We start from the raw sequence: 22,220 nt of genomic DNA on the forward strand, positions 1-22,220 counted from the left end.
AAAATAGACAAAGAAGGCTACAAAATGGTATTTGCCAATTGCCAAGAGATTGGCTAACTGCCAGAATTACATGGTTTGGGAGTCCAAAAGGGAATATGATCCCTAAGGGTTAGCAATGCCATGGTAGGAATCCCAGAGAGGAGACAGAAATTCATTAACTGAGTTTGGTTAGGACTAGGGCTAGTGACAAGGAGAGGGAGGTCACTGCGGGTCATCAGGGGTTGGCTTGGACACTGGGGAGGATGGGAATACACATAGGGGATACTGAAAAGGTCACTGACATTTACACAGGGCCTATTGGGGTCTATTTGGGATTGTGTAAGACACTTTTGTATCCATAATCTTACGGGTATCCAATACCTGTTAGGTAGGTATTATGTCCTTTTTACAGGAGAGAAACTGAGCCTCACAGAAGTTCAACTGCTCACTAGGGTGACGCAGCCAGAGTTTGAGCCAAGACCTGGGACATCCTTGCTTATCCTCTACCCCAGTTGGCTGAAGCAGAGGATGTCCATGCGATAGAGAGGAAAATAGATTTTGGGAGGCAGATTGAGCTCGGTAGTGGGGAGCCCTGAGTGCCATAGTGAGGAGTCTGATGTTTGCTCCCAAGGCAGTAAGGAGCCCTAGGCATTATTGAGCAGAGGCATAGACATATAAAAGCGGGAGTCAAGTGATTCTTTTTTATGTCTTAAAGGTTTTTTGCAGCAGCCCCCTTCTCCAGCAAACTCCCTGATCCCCAGAAATTTATGGAAAAAAGAGCCACAGCTGTCACCAAATGATTCCCATGGATTTAACTAACTTGGATGAGTTGAGTACACAAAAAAGGTCTACTGCAACTTATTTTTCGTTTTAAGTGTTTTGCTCTTATTTTTAGTTAATGAATCCTGTTTTACTTTTATTGGTAAGGAGCCCTGGTGGTGCAGTAGTTAAGAGCTTGGCTGCTAACTGAAAGGTCGACAGTTCAAATCCATCAGATGCTCCTTGGAAACCCTGTGGGGCAGTTCTGCTCCTCTGTCCTATAGAGTTTCTATGAGTCAGAATCAACTTGGTAGCAACAGGTTTTTTTGTTTTGTTTTTTTTTTTAGTTTGTTGGTGCCACCAATTTCTATTAATGTTCCAACTGTTCCTGAAATTTGTATAGTTTATAGAAGAATGAAATGAGTGACCCCACCCCTTGCCTCTGCCCTTTTTTATTTGGTGATTTTTGGTGTGTGTTGGAGTGGATTTTTTCCTGTTCCCTTCTCAAATGATGACATCTATTTCCCTTTGGCATTGTAGGTAAACACAGTATCATTAATAGTCCTTTAGTTCTGTAGCGAACAGGGTCAAGGAGGTGATTTCATTCATTTGTTCATTCAGCCATGTTCATTGAGTTCTTGAATGTGGAGATCCCTGCGCTAGATGTCGTGGAGGATGCAAAGAGGTGTAAGACTGAGTCCTTGAGGGACACTTTGGCTTCGTTTCTGGTGCTTCTCTCTTCTTCAACCCCGCATCTCATCAGTTACAAAGGTCCCTTGATTCAGCCTCCGATGTCTCTTGAGCAGTCCTTTCCTCTATAACCCCAGTGCCACTCACCTAGGGAGACCCTCCATTATTTGCTGGCCTGGTGCAGGAGCCCCCGACTCCCTTCCTCCCTCCAGCTCCCTGTCTTTCCTCAAGTACGTCTTCTATAGTGCTCCCAGAAGGATAAGTTTTAAACACAAGCCTAGTTTTGTCACTGGAGCCCCTGCGTGTTGCAGGTGCATAACACATTTGGCTGTTAACCGAAAGGTTAGAAGTTTGATTCCATCCAGAGGTGCTTTGGAAGAAAGGCCTGTTGATCACTTCTGAGAAATCAGCCATTGAAAACCCAGTGTAGCACAGTTCTACTCTGACATACTGGGTCACAGTGAATTGGAATGAACTTGATAGCAACTGGAATTTTGTCATTGCCCTTCAGTAGTTCCTGTCACCTAGAGTGGTTTATCTCAAAGTGTGCCGCTGGGCACCTGCCTTAGAATACTCTAGAGTGTTTATTAAAAATGCAGATTTCTGAGCCTTAGCCCAGACTTGATGAATGAGAATTTCTGGAGATACTAAAATTCTCATTTTACCAAGCTCCCCAAATGATTCTTTACACTGAAAAAAAATTTTTTTTTAATTTTTATTAAGCTTCAAGTGAACATTTACCATTCCAATCAGTCTGTCACATGTAGGTTTACATACATCTTACTCCCTTCTCCCACTTGCTCTCCCCCTATTGAGTCAGCCCTTACAGTCTCTTGTGCCAATTTTGCCATCTTCCCTCTCTCTCTATCTTCCCATCCCCCCTCCAGTCAAGAGTTGCCAACACACTCTCCCGTGTCCACCTGATTTAATTAGCTCACTCTTCATCAGCATCTCTCTCCCCTCCACTGACCAGTCCTTTTCATGCCTGATGATTTGTCTTCGGGGATGGTTCCTGTCCTGTGCCATCAGAAGTTCTGGGGAGTTTACACTGAAATTTGAGGAGCAAGGCTTGGAGAATCAAATGCAAACTCTTCAGCATGAGTTTACAGTCTTTCTTTTCCTATTTATTTTAGAAGAATTCAATAATATAGTACAATGGCCTATAATGTATATTGTAACCATCATGGGTAATATGATATATAAAGTATAATGTAACCATCACGGGAGTTCCTACATGACACGCCTCTTCACCATATGACTCATCTTGTTTCATCCTATTTCCCCCATCCCTATACACCTCCACCACTCCTCACCTTTCTTCTTGGATTATTTTATCATCATATCTGTAAATACATCAATGTGTGTATCTATTACATTAAAAAAACAAACAGTTGCTGTCGATTCCAACTCATGGCAACCCCATGTGTGTCAGAGCAGAACTGCACTCCATAGAGTTTTCAAGGCTGTGACCTTTTGGAAGCAGATCCACCAGGCCTTTCTTCTGAGGCACCTTGGGGTAGATTCAAATCTCCAGTCTTTCAGTTAGCAGTCAAGTGCTTACCCATTTGTGTTACCCAAGGAAGCCTTGTGTAATACATACCAAAACAGCAAACCCATTGCCGTCGTGTCGATTCCGGCTCATAGTGACCCTATAGGACAGAGTAGAACTGCCCCATAGGGCTTCCAAGGAGCGCCTGGTGGATTCGATCTCCCAACCTTTTGGTTAGCAGCTGTAGCACGTAACCACTACCCTACCAGGGTTTCCATTCTGTAATACATAGGACTCTTTAAAAGAACAAAAATTAAAAAAACCTACAAAACCATGGTCATACCTACAAATTAACAATAATTCCTTACTGTTACCCAATATCCAGTCGCTGTTCAAATCTATCTGATTCTACGTTAAAAAATAAATAAATCTTTTCATCGTGTTGTTGTTAGGTGCCCTCGAGTCAGTTCCAACTTATAGCGACCCTATGTACAACAGAACGAAATGCTGCCTGGTCCTGTGCCATCCTCACAGTCGTTGTTATCCTTGAGCCTATTGTTGTAGCCACTATGTCAATCCATCTCATTGAGGGTCTTCCTCTTTTTCACTGGCCCTCTACTTTACCAAGCATGATGTCCTTCTCCAGGGACTGATCCCTCCTGACGTGTCCATAGTATGTGAAACATAGTCTCGCCATCCTTGCTTCTAAGGAACATTCTGGCTGTACTTGTTCCAGGACAGATTTGTTCATTCTTTTGGCAGTCCATGGTATATTCAATATTCCTCACCAACACCACAATTCAAGGTGCCAATTCTTCTGTCTTCCTTACTCATTGTCCAGCTTTTGCATGCATATGATGCAACTGAAAATACCATTGTTTGGGTCAGGCGCATCTTAGTCTTCGAGGTGATATCTTTGCTTTTAACACTTTAAAGAGATCTCTTGCAGCCAATTTGCTCAGTGCAATGCATCTTTTGATTTCTTGACTGCTCCTTCCATAGGTGTTGATTGTGGATCCGAGTAAAATGAAATCCTCGACAACTTCAATCTTTTCTCCATTTATCATGATATTGCTTTATTGGTCCAGTTGTGAGGATTTTTGTTTTCTTTATGTTGAGGTGTAATCCATACTGAAGGCTGTGGTCTTTGATCTTTATTAGTAAGCGTTTCAAGTCCTCTTCACTTTCAGCAAGCAAGGTTGTGTCATCTGCATAACACAGGTTATTAAGGAGTCTCCCTCCAATTTCTGTGCCCCATTCTTCTTTATATAGTCCAGCTTCTTGGGTTATTTGCCCAGCAGACAGATTGAATAAGTATGGTGAAAGGATATAACCCTGACACACACCTTCTCTGACTTTAAACCACTCAGTATCCGCTTGTTCTATTCGAATGACTGCCTCTTGATCTGTGTAGTTTCTTTATGAGCACAAATTAAGTGTACTGGAATTCCCATTCTTCACAATATTATCCATAATTTGTTATGATCCACACAGTGGTGTGCCTTTGCATAGTCAATAAAACACAGGTAAACATTTCTCTGGTATTCTCTGCGTTAAGCTAGCATCCATTTGACATCAACAATGATATCCCTAGTTCCACGTCCTCTTCTGAATCCGGCTTGAATTTCTGGCAGTTCCCTGTGGATATACTGCTGCAGCCGCTTTTGAATGCTCTTCAACAAAGTTTTGCTTGCATGTGATATTAATGATATTGTTTGATAGTTTCTGGATTCTGTTGGATAATTTTTCATGGGAATAAGCATAAATATGGATCTCTTCCAGTTGGTTGGCCAGGTAGCTCTCTTCCAAATTTCTTGGCATAGACAAGTGAGCACTTCCAGCACTGCATCCATTTGTTGAAACATCTCAATTGGTATTCCATCGGTTCCTGAAGCCTTGTTTCTCAGCAGCGCCTTCAGTGCAGCTTGGACTTCTTCCTTCAGTGCCATGGATTCCTGCTCATATGCTACATCCTGAAATGGTTGAACGTTGATGAGTTCTTTTTGGTATAGTGATTCCGTGTATTTCTTCCATCTTCTCTTGATGGTTCTTGTGTTGGTTAATATTTCCCCATAGAATTCTTCACTATTGCAACTCAAGTCGAATTTTTCTTCAGTGCTTTCAGCTTAAGAAATGCTGAACATGTTCTTCCCTTTTGGTTTTCTATCTCTAGCTCTTTGCACAAGTCATTATAATACTTTACTTTGTCTTCTCGAACCACCCTTCGAAATCTTCAGTTATTTTACTTCATTTCTTCCTTTCGCTTTAGCTACTCCATGTTCAAGAGCAAGTTTCAGAGTCTCCTCTGACATCCATTTTTGTCTTTTTTTTCTTTCCTGTCTTTTTAATGACTTTTTGCTTTCTTCATGTATGAGGTCCTTGATATCATTCCACGACTCGTCTGGTCTTTGGTCATTAGTGTCTTATGCATTAAATCTGTTCTTGAGATGGTCTCTAAATTCAGGAGGAATATACTCAAGGTCGCACTTTGCACCTCTTGGATTTGTTCTAATTTTCTTTGGTTTCAACTTGAACTTGCATATGAGCAATTGATGAGACCCCTGACTGTGTTCTTACTGATGATATTGAGCTTTTCCATTGTCCGTTTCCACAGGTGTAGTCGATTTAATTCCCATGTATTCCATCTGGCGAGGTCCACATGTATAGTCACCCCTTATGTTGGTGAAAAAAGGTATTTGCAGTGGAGAGGTTGTTGGTCTTGCAAAATTCTATCATGCAATCTCCAGCATCATTTCTGTCACCAAGGCCATATTTTCCAACTACTGCTCTTTCTTAACCTACTGCTAATGACATTTTCTTTTCTGGGTGTAAGCAATATGTCTTCTCTTTCCCAGGAGTGAAGGTCAGTGGAGTCCTTTGAGTCCTGTGCCTCTCTTTTGGGACTTGTTGAAGTTGACAAGCATGGGAAATGTATATGAGTATTTCGAAGGTCATCATAGTCAGCTTTCAAGTTTTTACAGTTGAAAGGGTGATTTTTCTTTCTCTAACCAAGCCAGCTTTCTCTAGGTAGTGTTTTCTAAAATGATGATTTTGCTCTCTGTCCTAACTTACTAAAGAAAAATACTGTAGCCCATCCATATCCATGGCTTCACTTTCTGAGGTTTCAATTACCAGCAGTCAGCTACAGTGTGAAAATGTTAAATGAGTAGCGTGAAGAAATCTTGAGCCTTCCTGGTCCATGCTGCCCAGGGGCCACATTCTCGTAACCTTTATTACAGTATATTGTTTTGAATTGTTCTCTTTTATTATTGTTGTTAATCTCTTACTGTGCCTAATTTATAAATTAAACTTAATCATAGGTATGTATATATAGGTAAAAACATAGTATATATATAGGTTAAGGTACCATCTGCGGTTTCAGGCATCCATGGGGTGACTTGGAATGTATCCCATGCAGATAAGGGGGGACTACTCTACTTGTGTTACGTGCTGCTAATCCCCATACTGTGCTGTATTTTCTGTAGAACATATTGGCACTTGGTGCGTATAGAGAGAGAGAGAGAGAGAGAGAGAGAGAGAGAGCCCTAGTGGTACAGTGGTTAGAGCTCAGCTGCTAACCAAGAGGTCAGCAGTTCGTATCTACCAGCCGCTCCTTGGAAACCTTATAGGGCAAGTTCTGCTTTGTCCTATAGGGTTGCTATGAGTCGGAATCAGCTCAATGGCAATGGGTTTGATTTTGATTTTATACATATATATATATATGCCTGCACACACACTCATATATGTTGTACATAGGCTCACTATGAGTCTGAACTGACTTGACAGCACCTAACAACATTTTTTGATTTACTATTTACACTCAAAGAACTTATGATCAATGTTCATCCACTTATTTCTGTTTTGTTCACTGCTGTATCTGCTTTCTCAGCATGAAGTAGGCTCTGTGTCAGTATTACCTAAATCAATTTTAATAAATGAAGGTAGACACAGTTGAGAGTCTGAAGGGAAGAAGTCTTGTCTGAGAACACAGGGCTTTGTTAGGACAAGTGCGCCACGTTTCCTGAATTGTGTAGGATGTTTCCTTTGTCTTTTCTTCCTAGTTTCCAGCAGGGCTATAGATGATCCATGGTGTTATTGGAGAATAATAGACAAAATAACAACAAAACCATATGCATATGAACAGAAATGTAGTTGTCAGGAATTTAGGCTTCAGAGGTAAATTGACCTTCATTGTGATTCTGGCTCCTCAGTATTCCCTGTGAGGAACATTGAGCACTTGATTGTTTCTAACTTTACTCTGCTATGAACTGTTTGAAATAATATCTGCTTAAGAAAGTCATGAGATATAAATGAGCTAGTATGTTGAAATCTTTTTGCAAACCCTTTCAAAAATTATAGTTGCTCAGTACATGGTACCTTTTATCGTTACTATATTGTATAATGAATGTTAGGGTTTCTGATGACTTTATGTAACCTGGCCCAGTGCAGTGGAGGAGACTTTTGGATTTTGGCTGTAGCTCAAAGTTTTTTGTGACTCTGTTATACCAGAATTGGTTAGAGATGACATAGACAGCTCACTTCATACTTCCCTAACAAGAGGAGTCTTCTTATTCTAAAGCTGCTCTGTTTTAGCACCCAAAATTTAGTTTAGCAGCTTTTTTCTCCTCACTGTATGAAGAAGCCAATGGATTGGTTCTATTTCACAAAGGTTGCTCTTATAGACAATGGATTTCCATTGGTCAGGGTTCAGGTAGTCATGGTTGCATGCCTTTCAGGGTCTGCAAAGTGAGAATTTTGGAGTGGAGCCTCTAGAAGGTTGTTGTATAAGTCTCTGATCCATAGGTTTTATGGGCAATTTAACAGGTTCACTGTTGGCATTTCACCTTATTTACAAAAAAATTTTTTGTTGTTGTAAAAGATATATAGCAAAACATTCGCCAATTCAACAACGTTTACATATATAACTTTGTGTCATTAATTATACTCATCGTGTTGTACAGTCATTACAAAATGGGAATCGTAACCTCCTCTTCTTAGTCAGCAAGTACAAGGGCATGCTATTCTTGTTTCTCCAGAAGTAGCACTCTTTGTAATCTTATTATGTTAGACTGTGTTTGTGTGAAGGTGTATGGGTTTATGTTTCTTGAGGGGAGCAATCACTAATAATTGGTGTACAGTTGCACCCAGTCTCAAAATTTGAGATTTGTAGGGAGATCTGGATTCTCATGTTTCCTGTCTCTCACCTGTGCTCTTTTCAATTTTTATTACTTTTGCCTGACTCTATGAAAGGGACAGAGAGGATGACAGAACAACTGAGCTTTTCAAAAATAGGTAACTGATGTAAAAAATTCATAGTTCTCCGGAAGAATTTTCCATTTTCAGCAGGCAGATCTGTCACCTCCTGATCTTCTAGAGTTATTTTAGAAAATTGGACCAGCTTGGGACCTTGGGTTGCCAATTTGTATGGGCCCCTGGTCCTCCTATGACTGTAAGGAGCCGTTCTGCACTGTTTTCCAGTTATTAACACCTCATCCTGCCTTCATCCTGTGCTTTATGTTTTATTGAGTGTTCTGGTAGGTTTTGGAAGGAGGTGAAATTTTTCACAAAGAAGTGATAATCTGAATTAGAGTATTTCCTAAATTTCTGCTGTTTTTTTAACTGTGCTAGACCAAAAAGAGAAGAATAAGACTGCAACTGGTCACAGTCAAACTGTGGAGAGATTATTTCAGTGTGTTGGAAGTCTATGAGACAAGACATAATCAGTGAAGTGAATGTAGTTAGTGAAAGGGCAAGGCTGGGTGGCTATACCCTAGAGTAGACCTTGGAAGAACACAGAACTTTTGTGTCAAATCCCTACAAATTCTCAGTTACCCAGGACTATAAGCCTCACCCTTCATTCTTGTACACATTGGAGTATGTGGTACCTTGCTGATCCAGAATGTGTGGGATGTTTTAGGACTCAGTGGTCATTGAGGATGTGGCTGTGGTCTTTAGCCAGGAAGAGTGGGCTTTGCTGGATCTTCCTCAGAGGAGACTCTACAGAGACGTGATGATGGAAACCTTCAGAAACCTGGCCTCAGTAGGTAAGAATGGCATCATTTTTTAATTTTTTCTTCAGTGAACAAAAATATTTTACTCATCAACTTTGCTCCAAAGTTTGGGCTGAGGAATAGGAATAAATTGTTAAGTAGATTGTTAAATAAAACAGGCATCGCCCCTTGGTCTGTGGCACTCACATATCCTGGCTTCGTCACGAACCTAAAGTTCCCTGTATTAAACTGAGTTCTCATTTCTCTTGTAATTAAAATCTCTGGGTTTCTTTAAGTGTTGTAAGTGTAAGCATTGGCTTCAAGGGTCACTTTGGGGCACTGAGAGATTTGTGTTTTGAGACCTCGTAGAGAGTTTTATTGTTTATTACAAGTTTGACACGATTATTTTACTGCAAATAACCTCACACTTCACAAACTTTAAAGAGCCGTGTATTAGTTCAGTGTTGTGCACCGTCTTCTCATGTGATATGCATTTCTCCATGAGTGCCATGTCAGCTATACCCATTTGTTTCCCAGAGAAGCAAGGACAGGGGAGATAGGACTTATTCAGGGCCACTGTGTCAAGAAACACCAGGAAAGCAATTTTTTGAAGGAACAGCCTTGTGTGGAAGGAATTACATTTGAATCAGTCAGCTAGAAAAAGTCTCTTTTTGGTTGAGGACACAACTTCACAGATACCTGGGCTTACTTTTCTGACTTTAGCAAACCTCTCACACCTGTGGTCATAGAGACCTTTTTCCTCTTTTAATGTTACATGTATATTGTGTGCAATATCGTTCTACTTAGCTCTCCTGCCTACACCTATTTATGTCACCATCACTCTCAATCCTTATAGATGTATTTCCTAGTAAATTGCTTTTTCCTGGTAAATTGCTTTTTAACCATTGCCTAAGTGCAGAAACAATGAAATGTGACTAAGTCTTTCTTTGATTACGGCAGCATTCTTTTCCCTAATAATTCTTTTCCTTTTTGTTTCATATTGTGAATCTCAACTTGAATTATTGGGTCAGTCTCTCAAAACCTTAATGATGAAGAAAAGTTATCCGGTGAACATATAATGGTGCAATTCATGAAGAGTAACACCTGGTCCTCCATATTAGAAATCCCGGAATCACATATGAATAAAGATCAGCATAAAAACCAGATGAAACATTTAAGGTGAGTGTCATTTGTACAAGAGCAGGCAGTGCCTTAGAAAAAACTCCTAAGGTGTCATGACGTTATCCATTGCCATTGAGTCAATTTTGACTCCTAGCAACCCTACAGGACAGAGTAGAACTGCCCCATAGTGTTTCCAAGGTGCAGCTGGTGGATTCGAACTGCCGAAGTTTTGGTTAGCAGTCATAGTTCTTAACCACTGTGTCACCCTTATATACTTACATATACATTTATACTTATAATGCTTGGTAAAGTAGGTCAGCGGAAAAGAGGAAGATGCTTAATGAGATGGAGCAGCACAGTGGCTCCAGCAATTGGCTCAAACGTAGCAACGATTGTGAGGATGGCACAAGACCAGGCAATGTTTTATTCTGTTGTACATGGTATCAATACGAGTCGGAACCAACTTGATGGCACCTCACAACAATATATGTAAACCTAGCCATAAAATTATATGTTCAGAGAATTTTCACAATACTACATTTTCATAAATGTGAGTCAGATATTCAATATTTGAAACATATTTCACTTGGACACAATTATCAGAACACCACATATTTAAAGAAAAATAGTGACAGTAGTGCCAGTATTTCTGCTAGATGATTTCACCTATGAAACATGAGACAAATCAGGGCAAAATTCATGCAAGTTCACTGTGTTTGGTAATGGTAAAATGGGAACAAATTTATTTCCAACAGCATGTTGTCTTTTTTTTAACAGAAGTCATACAGTAGAAAACCTCTGTGACAGAAATGAAGGCAATCAGTATGAGAAAACCTTTGGCTGGATTCCAAATCTTACTGTGTTAAATAGAAATCATCCTTTTGAATGTTGTGATTGTGGAAAATTCTTCATAGATCACTCATCACATTACCATCATGCCAGATCTCACACTGGATGCAGTACCTGTCGGTCTAAGAAATGTGGAGAAGCTTGCAGTTGCCCCCCTCACCTAACCACTCCTTTGAGATCTCTTCCTGGAAAGAAACCACAGAAATGTAAGGTATGTGGGAAGGACTTCATTTGTAGCTCAGCACTTAAGAATTCTATGACAACACTCACTGGTGAGAAATGCTATGAATGTAACAAATGTGGGAAATATTTCTGTAGTTTTTCACTTTTTTGGACACATGTGAGAAGGCATAGGTGTGAATGTAAAGAATGTCGTGAAACCTGTATTCATCCTTCATCTCGGGTTTTACATAAAAAATTTCCTAACAGAGATATGCCTCACGAATGTAAGGAATGTAGGAAAGCCTTTGATCAATTATCACACCTTACTACACATATAAGAACTCACAATGGGCAGAGGCCATATGAATGTAAGGAATGTGGGAAAGCCTTTATTCAGGCCTCAGCCCTCACTAAACATACAAGAACTCACAATGGAGAGAAGCCTTATAAATGTAAAAAATGTGGAAAAGCCTTCAGGTGTTCCTCACACCTCAGTGATCATAAAAGAACTTACAATGGAGTAAGAACTTGTGAATTTAAGGAATGTGGGAAAGTCTTTAGTCAGTTTTCACACGTCACTACACATATAGGTGCTCACATGAGGCAGACACCTTATGAATGTAAGGAATGTGGGAAAGCATTTAATCAGGCCTCATACCTCACTAAACATATAAGAACTCACAGTGGAGAGAAGCCTTATAAATGTAAGGAATGTGGTATAGCCTTTAGTGATTCCTCAGCCCTCACTACACATATAAGAATTCACACTGGAGAGAGGCCCTATGAATGTAAGGAGTGTGGGAAAGCCTTTAGTCAGGCCTCACACCTCAGTAGGCATTTAAGAACTCACAGTGGAGAGAGACCTTATGAATGTAAGGAATGTGGGAAAACCTTTAATGATTCCTCAGCCCTCACTACACATATAAGAACTCACAGTGGAGAGAAGCCTTACGAGTGTAAGGAATGTGGGAAAGCCTTTAAGTGTTCCTCACACCTCACTGAACATAAAAGAACACACACTGGAGAGAGGCCTTATGATTGTAAGAAATGTGGAAAAGCCTTTAGTTGTTCCTCACACCTCATTAAACATATAAGAACTCACAGTGGAGAGAGGCCTTATGAATGTAAAGAATGTGGGAAAGCATTTAATCAAGCCTCATATCTCACTAACCACTTACGAACACACAGAGGAGTGAGACCTTATGAATGTAAGGAATGTGGGAAAGCCTTTAGTCGTTCCTCACACCTCACTAAACATATAAGAATTCACACTGGAGAGAGGCCTTATGAATGTAAGGAATGTGAGAAAGCGTTTAGGTGTTCATCCGACCTTACTAAACATATTAGAACTCACACTGGGGAGAGGCCCTATGAATGTAAGGAATGTAGGAAAACTTTTAGTCAGGTCTCACACCTCACTACACATACAAGAACTCACAGAGTAGAGAGACCTTATGAATATAAATAACATGAGAAAGCCTTTAGTGAGTCCTCATCCCTCAGTACACGTAAATGAACTCAGAGTAGAGAAAGGCATGAATTTAATGAATGTGGGAAAGCCTTTGGTCATTTCTCATACCTCACTTCACATACAAGAACTCAGAGTTGGAGTGACTATTCTATATCAAAAGTGTAATGTTTTGTTCTTAATGCTATAATTTCAAACAGCAAATTTCTGAAAGTTTACGGTTGAAGAACAAAGTTTCTCTTTGAGTAAGAAAGCAATACCAATTCAAAGAAGGGATCATTAGAGCTACTTTGGGAAAAAGACAGTTTCGTTGTAACTGTAGGGCTATCCTCATCCATGTTTGTTACTTTCTCAGTCCAAACTAAGTTTTATCTTTCTTAAAGCCTTTGGCTATTACAAATAAGGCTGTAGGGAATAGCCTGAGCAAATATATTTCTTAATGTTTATTAATGTCATTTTACATGCAATAAAATACGCTGATCCTGTATTTGGCTTAAGAGTGTTTTGTTTTGTTTCCTTATCACATTTCCGTCCAATCTTTCTTATTGTTAACTATTTTAGCCTTTATAATTAGTATGTTTCTCATGGGGCAGTACTTTGAGACTGCAAATATTTTTTCATCATACTTTGGCCTACTAATTTTAGTACCCTTTGATAATTTTTTCCCATGGTTATTATTACTGTGATGTTTACCAAATGATATTTTCTGCTCCAATCATTTCTCCTTTGTTTATTAATTGGAATCCTGCAAGGAATAACTTTCTCTATTCTCCCCTTTATTTATTTGTTTATACCAGTATAGGTTAATTCATATTACTTTTTCTTTTCCTGGTTAAATTGCCCCAGATTTGGTTAGTAGGAGCTCCCATAAGTAGGTTCCTGAATCTTTTTGAGGTGTCTTCATTATAATTTGTACTTTACTCTCTTCCAGTGTTCAAGTCTCATCTTGTCCTTTTCTTGCCCGAACCCTAGAATTAGCCTTTTCTCCAAGAAACTTTGGTTCCTTTTATTAGAGAATGATATTTAGAAAGAAAGATCTGAACATTAGATGCGCTTATTGTTGTTTGTTATTAGGTGCCGTCAAGTCAGTGCCAATTCATAGCAACCCTGTGTACAACAGAATGAAACACTGCCTGATCCTGCGCCATGCTCATAATCGGTGTTACGTTTGAGCCGTTTTTGCAGCCACTGTGTCAGTCCATGTCATTGAAGGTCTTCCTCTTTTCTGCTGACCCTGTACTTTACCAAGCATGATGTTCTTCTCCAGGAACTGGTGCCTCCTAATAATATGTCCACAGTATGTGAGACAGTCTCTCACCATCCTCACTTCTAAGGAGTATTCAGGCTGTACTTCTTACTGGACAGATTTTTTCATTCATCTAACAGTCAATAGTATATTCAATATTCTTTGCCAACACTATAATTCAAGGGCATCACTTCTTCTTTGTTCTTACTTATTCATCGTCTGTTTTCACATTCATGTGAGGTGATTGAAAATACCATGGCTTGGGTCAGGGGCACCTTAGTTCTCAAAGTTACGCCTTTGCTTTTTAACACTTTAAAGAGGCCTTTTGCAGCAGATTTGTCGAATGCAATATGTCACTTAATTTCTTGACTGCTGCTTCCATGAGTGTTGATTGTGGATCCAAGTAAAGTGAAATTCTTGAAAACTTCAAGAATGGTATTCGTACTGCTACTGGGCCCTCAATGTGGAAAGAGCTAGGAAATGTATGTGTGTGAGTATGCACACAGAAAGACAAATATTTGTACCTATTTTTATATGTATCAGTATATATTTTTTAAATCACAAGATATTTCCCATATCTCTGGTTCCAGTCCAACACCACAGGGTTCATTTTACCCTTTTCCCTTATTTTCTATGTTACTTTTTTCTCTAATAGTAAACTTCTGGCTCTCGTTATCTGCAATACATTATTTGCTGAATATTGAATATACATAAAGCAGTTTCAGAATTGCTTACTGTGAGGTGATGAACCACCTCGCAGAAAGCAATTAGGCCTTTGTTTTAAGTTCCTGAGAGTTGAATTGCTGCTGAAGGCAATGAATAAGGGCAAGTAAGATCAGAGAAATTACCTGGTGGCTGATGCTAACCTCTTTGGGCATTATTTAGCTTATCATGGAGGACTGGACAATAAAAGCCCAGAAGCTGGAGGCTTAAGGAAGCTTCCCAGTTGGTGAGAAACATCCATCCATGTAGAGGGCAGTATGTTCTAGGGACATGGCAGCTCTGCACTGGGATCCTGCCACACCTTGCCAGATGTATCTCTTCATTTGCATTTTTGTTGTTGCTGTATTTAAGCCATTATTGTATGATGGCCTTCATGTGAATTCTGTGAGTTGTTCCACTGAATTATTGAACCAAAAATGCTGGGGACCCCAGGTTTTGTGGCTAGTATTCTAAGGGGATTAGGGGAATCCCCCAGACATGTAGCCAGCAGATCAGAAGTTGGGAGTTCTTCAGACTCCCAAACTTGCAGTTGCTGTCTGCCTCTTTGACAGTCTGAAGGATGATGTCCTTTTAATTTGTGAGGTTTATACTAGCTCTGAGTGTCTAGAGTCAGGAAAAATTCTCTATGGGTGGCTGATGTCAGAAGTAAACGAGGACAGGAATCTGAGATTTCCACATGATATAGTTGGCATGTGAAGTGGCATTTATTAGTTTCCTTGGCATAGATAGTAAGTAGTTGAGGCCATTAAGCTCCATCTGACCCTGAAACTGATGCCTCAACTACTATATTACATGATTGGTGGAATTTTAGTGAGGGCTGGAAAATGAGTTCAACCAGATTGATGCTAAGGACTCAATAAATTTTCAATGAGTGAGTGAATGAATAAATAAATAAATACATTTAGAGACAATCAGGCAGGGACTTGCTCAATTTCCTGCCTCTCCTTACAAAAGTTTCTGCTCCCACACCCATCCATACCTCCAAACTGTGTGTCTCGGTAAAAAATTTGGCTCTCTCCACAGAGGTGCCAGGAGTGGCACCTGGTGGAAGTCACTCCACTTGGGAACATGACAGTGATGAAACCAGTTCACTGTAAGCCGAGCAGGTGCCATTTTTTTACCTCAGTCCCTGAGTATATAGCTATAGCAATCTCATACAAGCCATTTGTCCAGTGGCATTTACTAGGATGCAAAGAGCAAATGAACCCCTGGATTTTTCTGCACACACTTCATATCAAATACAACTGGTACGGTCTAGTCCCAATGAAGCATACAAGCACAGTAAAATGAAATAATCAAACCCATTGCCATCAAGTCAGCTCTGGCTCATGGCAGCCCCATGTGTTACAGAGTAGAGCTGCTCCATAGGATTTTCTTGGCTATAATCTTTATGGAAGCAGATCACTTTTCCTTGGCACTGCTAGGTGGGTTTGAACCACCACCCTTTTAGGTTAGTTAAGCACAAACGTTTGTCCCACAGACATAGTAGAGCTTGTTTTTCATTCTCACAGAACAGTTTTCTGATCCTGTGTAGCCTGCTTTGGCCAAAGGCATATGAGCCTTTGATGTGGCCTTTTGTGCTCATGTGCCTTTCTGAGCCCAGCCCTTAAGGGATCTTTTGTGTTTTCACTGCTCTCTCAAGCCTTGGCCGTTTCAGTGAGAAGTGGGTAGCCTACTGAGGAGACATGGAGAGCAGAGCCAGCCTGGGCAACCCACAGCATAAAGCAGAGCTGCAGCAAGAGCTCAACAACACACACCAGTGAGCCAGAGAGAGTGTCCTGCACCCACAGGTCTAAACAGTAGATGGCTTAGTGAGCACTAATCATGTGCCATGCCCTGCTCAAACTCTCACTTGTATATATCTTTACTAGATCCTCACATTTACTTTAAAAGGTAAAGAGTATTTTTATTCCTATCTCCAAATAAGGAAACTGAGGCTCAGAGAGATCACAAGCCTGCCACAGGGACAAATGCTCAAGGCAAATATGTGTGTATATGGGAAATCCTAGTGGCGTAGTGGTTAAGAGCTATGGCTGCTAACCAAAAGGTAGGCAGTTCGAATCCACCAGGTATTCCTTGGAAATCCTATGGGGCAGTTCTACTCTGTCCTATAGGGTCGCTATGCATCAAAATTGACTCAACGGCAATGGGTGTATATGTGTGTGTGTATGTATACATAAATATGGTGCCCTGCTGGCATAGTGGTTAAAAGTTTGACTACTAACCAAAATGTCAGTAGTTTGAATCTACCAGCCACCTCTTGCAAACCCTATGGGGCAATTCTTCTCTGTCCTATAGGGTTGCTTTGAGTCAGAATCGACTTGATGGCAACAGGTTATATATGTATACACACACACACAACCAAACCCATTGCTGTTGAGTAGATTCCAACTCATGGTGACCCTGTAGGACAGAATAGAACTGCCCTATAGTGTTTCCAAGGAGCGGCCTCTTGACAGCTGAACTACTAACTGAAAGATTGGTGGTTTGAACCTACCCAGAGATGCCTCAGAAGAAAAACCCTGGAGATCTGCTTCTAATACATATGGGATCCCCATAAGTCAGCATTGACTTGATGACCAACTGCTTTTTTCAGTGACTCACTTTGGGCACAGATCCCCGTCTAGGCCTCTAGAGCCGTGCACGTCTCCTATCACTCTGGACACCTGCCTTTGCTATGTGAATAGCTCCCCAATGATACTTTGGTGATCAGTGCTGCCATAATTTAAATCCTTGCACTATATTGTAATGCCCCCAAAAGGCTATTTTCACACCATTAGTAAGAAAATTAATTCTCAGGCTATTCTAACCACAGCACAAATGTTTTGAGATACATGTATATTTTATAACAAAGTCACATAGAATTATTCTGTAAATGAGTAATTCCATTCCTAGGTGTGTACCCCAAAAAAATGAAAATGGGGACTCAGATTATTTGTACATGAATGTTTGTAGTTATATTAACAATAGACAAACGTGAAAACATCCCAAGTGGCCATCAATAAATGAATGAGTAAACAAAATCCGATATATACATATAATGGCATGTTAACTATAAAGAGAAATGAAGTTCTAGTATATGCTACGACATGGATGAACTTTGAACACATTGTGACAAGTGATATAAGCGAGACACCAGAGGACAAATATTGTGTGATTCCATTTATATGAAATTCCATAAGAGGCAAATACAGAGAGACTAAGGTTTATTAGTGGTTACCAGGGGCTGGGGTTAGGGGAAAAGACCAATCCATATGTGCAGTGTGAAATTATTTCCAAGACATGTTAAGTGAAAAACACAAGAAAGCATGGTGCAAACAATATGCATAGTAATCTATTTGTGTAGAAAAAGTTATTTGTGTTTGTATATGCATAGAATATCTCTGAATACACAAGAAAATTATGACAGTGATTCCTCTGAGGAGGATGATTGAGGTAAAGAGCAAGAAAGAGACTTTTCATTGTATACCGTGTACTATTTGAACATGTATTTTTTATCATGGGTATATATTTCATTTTTCAAATATAAAAATAATAAAATTCACGAAATATAAAAAAAAGGACAGCTTGCATTTCACGTCTCTGCCCTATCCTGAAATTAATTTTTTCCTTTTAAATATATATGTAACAACATTTATCAACTTAACATTTTTCACATGTATGATTTAGTAACATCAATTACATTAATCAGGTACAACCATCACCAATATCGGTTGTCAAATTTTCTGTTACCATAAACAGGAGGAACTCAATGCCTGCTATGAATCTGAGTTGACTGGAGGGCAACTTATTTTTTTTTTAAGTGGGCGTGTTGGTATGGGGGAAGGTCAGGATGATGGAGGGTCTGACAGTTACATTAACATTGACCAGGGACACAGGGCAGAGCCTGAATGATGTAGTTATCCTACTAGATTACCCCCACTAGCAGAGAGAAAGCTGCATGTGATTTCCTGTATTAATTTTCCAGTGTCTTCTGTGATTTACCTGCTCCCTATATCTCAATCTACTAAGTCAGTGGTCAACACACTACACAGCCCCAGGCCAAATCTGCCCAACAGCTGCTTTTGTAAATGTCTCGTGATTGGAACATGACCACAACCATTCATGTACTTACTATGTACAGTTCCTTTTGAGCTACAGTAGCAGAGTTCAGTCTTTGCAAAGGTGAATATCTGGCATGCAAAGCCTGAAATGTTTATTTTCTAGCCCTTTAAAAAATGTTTGCTGATCCCTTCTCTAAATCACTATCCAGAATGGATTTTATTTCCAAAATAGACTTTCTTTTTCTTTTTTAATTTTTATTGTGCTTTAAGTGAAAGTTTACAAATCAAGTCAGTCTCTCACAGAAAAACTTATATACACCTTACTACATACTCCCAATTGCTCTCCCCCTAATCAGACAGCCTAATCCCTCCCTCCACTCTCTCTTTTCATGTCCATTTTGCCAGCTTCTGACCCCCTCTACCCTCTCATCTCCCCTCAGGGAAGAGATGCCAACATAGTCTCAAGTGTCCACCTGATCCAAGAAGCTCACTCCTCACCAGCATCCCTCTCCAACCGATTGTCCAGTCCAATCCCTGTCTGAAGAGTTGGCCTTGGGAATGGTTCCTGTCCTGGGCCAACAAAAGGTCTGGGGGCCACAACCACTGGGGTCCTTCTAGTCTCGTCAGATCATTAAGTCTGGTCTTTTTACGAGAATCTGGGGTCTGCATCCCACTGCTGTCCTGCTCCCTCAGGGGTTCTTAGTTGTGTTCCCTGTCTGGGCAGTCACTGGTTGTAGCCGGGCACCGTCTAGCTCTTCTGGTCTCAGACTGATGTAGCCTCTGGTTTATGTGGCCCTTCCTGTCTCTTCAGCTTGTAATTACCTTTTGTCCTTGGTGTTCTTCATTCTCCTTTGCTCCAGGTGGGTTGAGACCAATTGATGTATCTTAGATAGTCGCTTGCTAGCGTTTAAGACCCCAGACGCCTATCTCCAAGGTGGGATGCAGAATGTTTTCTAAATAGATTTTATTATGCCAATTGACCTAGATGTCCCCTGAAACTGTGGTCCCCAAACCCCCGCCCCTGCTATACTGGCCTTCGAAGCATTCAGTTTATTCAGGAAACTGCTCTCAGTTTAGTCCAGTTGTGCTGACCTTGCCTGTATTGTGTGTTGTCTTTCCTGTCACCTAAAGTAGTTCTTATCTACTACCTAATTAGTGAATACCCCTCTCTCACCCTCCCTCCCTTCCTCCTCTCGTAACCATCAAAGAATATTTTCTTCTCTGTTTAAACTATTTCTTGAGTTCTTATAATAGTGGTCTTATACAATATTTGCCCTTTTGCAACTGACTAATTTCACTCAGCATAATTCCTTCCATATTCCTCCATGTTATGAAATGTTTCACAGATTCATCACTGTTCTTTATCGATGCATAGTATTCCATTGTATGAACATACCATAATTTACTTATCCATTCATCTGTTGATGGGCACCTTGGTTGCTTCCATCTTTTTGCTATTGTAAACAATGCTGCAGTGAACATGGGTGTGCATATATCTGTCCATGTAAAGGCTCTTATCTCTCTAGGATATATTCCAAGGAGTGGGATTGCTGGATTGTATGGTAGTTCTATTTCTAGCTGTTTAAGGGAGCGCCAAATCGATTTCCAAAGTGGTTGCACCATTTTACATTCCCACCAGCAGTGTATAAGTGTCCCGATCTCTCCACAGCCTCTCCAACAGTTATTGTTTTGTGTTTTTTGGCTTATGCCAACCTTGTTGGAGTGAGATGAATCTCATTGTAGTTTTGATTTCCATTTCTCTAATGGCTAATGATCGTGAGTATTTCCGTATGTATCTGTTAGCTGCCTGAATGTCTAGACTTATCTTATTAGAACAGAGTGAATACACTACCTGTGTATGTAGCCAACAAATAGTCATGTCAGTTTAAATATGTGAATGTGCTTACCCCAGATAAACTCTTCCAATGACTGGACTTAAGAGAATTTGTACTATGACAACACCATCAAAAGTGAGCCTTTCTCCCTGTCACCCATTTCTTCTAGAATCTGTCTGCAGAGTTCAAAACAAAAGTCAGGAGGAGGGGTAAGATGGCAGCACAGATAGTAGCATCCTCACGATTCCCCACAAGGATGAAAAAACAAGTAAAACTCTGTCAAACCAGTTCTTGAACTTGAACTCTGGACACCAAGTGAAGGGTTGGAGAAATAGGCTGAGCAACAAATTAGGGGAGTGTTGAAGCAGGGACTGCAAGAAGGTGGGGATTTGCAGACCATCCACACCCTACAGGCCTCCCAGCTTAATGTGGTCACAGGTACCAGCAGCTTTATTTGTAATTACTCAAAAACCCAGGGAGGGAGCAAAGCAGGACTCAGACTGAGACAGGCCTGGAAGGAGCGACAGGGTGGGCAAAGCATGTACAGAGAGAGTAGTGCAGGAGCGCAGCATAGATTTGAGTCCCAGAAACACCAGGAAAATATATCAAGAGTAAAGTGGTGCGAACTGGCCTGGGGAAACTCACTGGCAGAGGGCAGGAAGGACAGAGTGTGCACCTCTGGAGAGGGACACCGGGTAGGTGTCACATTGAAGGCGAGGGCAGTGACAGCAGAGTGCCAGGAATGGGAACCAGGATAACTTGGCAGCCATGCGACAGCAACCCACTAGGAAAAATAAAGTTCACTACCACCTGAAATATGGCCTAATGTCATACCACTGGCCAGATCCCTGTCCAAGAGGCATAGTACCACTACCATAGATGTTTATTAGATACACTCTTCTTTTGTGTCAAAAGAGTCTTATTTATTTTTCCTTTAATTAGTCTTCAGATAAGTCTCAGAAACAAAGTGCCATTAATGTTTTAAAAGGAAAAAGCTATGTTTTAAAGATGAGAGATTTCATTTCCTTCAATTTTGACTCTTCCTTTGAAATACATGTTTTGTCTCCCCAATTATATAAACTTTGGTAGATTTCTTCACATGTCTTACAAATTTATATATGTAGATACCAAAAAAAAAAAAAAAAAACCAAACCCACTGCCGTTGAATTGATTCCGACTCATAGTGACCCTATAGGACAGAGTAGAACTGCCCCATAGGGTTTCCAAGGAGTGCCTGGAGGATTCGAACTGCTGACCTTTTGGTTAGCAGCCATAGCACTTAACCACTACATCACCAGGGTTTCCTATGTAGATAGAGATATGTATACATGTATATACCCAAACCCCAGTGCTATCAAGTTGATTCCGACTCATAGTGACCCTATAGGACAGAGTAGAATTGCCCCATAGAGTTTCCAAGGAGTGCCTGGTGGATTCGAACTGTCGACCCATTGGTTAGCAGCCGTAGCACTTAACCGCTATGCCACCAGGGTTTATATATATATATAATGGGGCAGTTCTACTCTGTCCTATAGGGTCGCTATGAGTTGGAATCGACTCAACGGCACTGGGTTAGTTTGGGTTATGCATCTATCTACAGCCTTTGTTCCACAGTGGTTAAGACCTCAGCTGCTAACCAAAAGGTCAGCCTTTCAAACCCACCAGCCACTCTGAGGGAGAAAGATGTGGCAGTCTGCCTCTGTAAACATTGTGGCCTTAGAATCCCTATGGAGCAGTTCTCCTCTGTCCTATGTGATCACTGTGACTTGGAATCAAATGGAAGCCACGAAACAACAACATCTATTTATCTATCGAAAGAGCAATGAACGTATAACTGTAGGTAAATTAGATATGCTATATTTTAA

The 22,220-nt window shown here is 40.5% G+C and overlaps 1 protein-coding gene across 3 annotated transcripts in view; it reads left to right on the top strand.

Annotated features, from left to right (window-relative positions):
- Positions 1-22,220, top strand: part of LOC126072186 (zinc finger protein 699-like) — a 317,390-nt gene that overhangs the window by 241,437 nt on the left and 53,733 nt on the right. For all 3 annotated transcript variants that reach the window (XM_049876965.1, XM_049876966.1, XM_049876967.1), the window contains 3 exons: positions 8,835-8,961; positions 9,939-10,086; positions 10,807-11,089. In XM_049876965.1, coding sequence (XP_049732922.1) covers positions 8,835-8,961; positions 9,939-10,086; positions 10,807-11,089 — 558 coding nt within the window. The remainder of the gene's footprint in view (positions 1-8,834; positions 8,962-9,938; positions 10,087-10,806; positions 11,090-22,220) is intronic.

This window comes from Elephas maximus, chromosome 3 (assembly GCF_024166365.1).
Source record: "Elephas maximus indicus isolate mEleMax1 chromosome 3, mEleMax1 primary haplotype, whole genome shotgun sequence".
Taxonomy (NCBI): Eukaryota; Metazoa; Chordata; class Mammalia; order Proboscidea; family Elephantidae; genus Elephas; species Elephas maximus.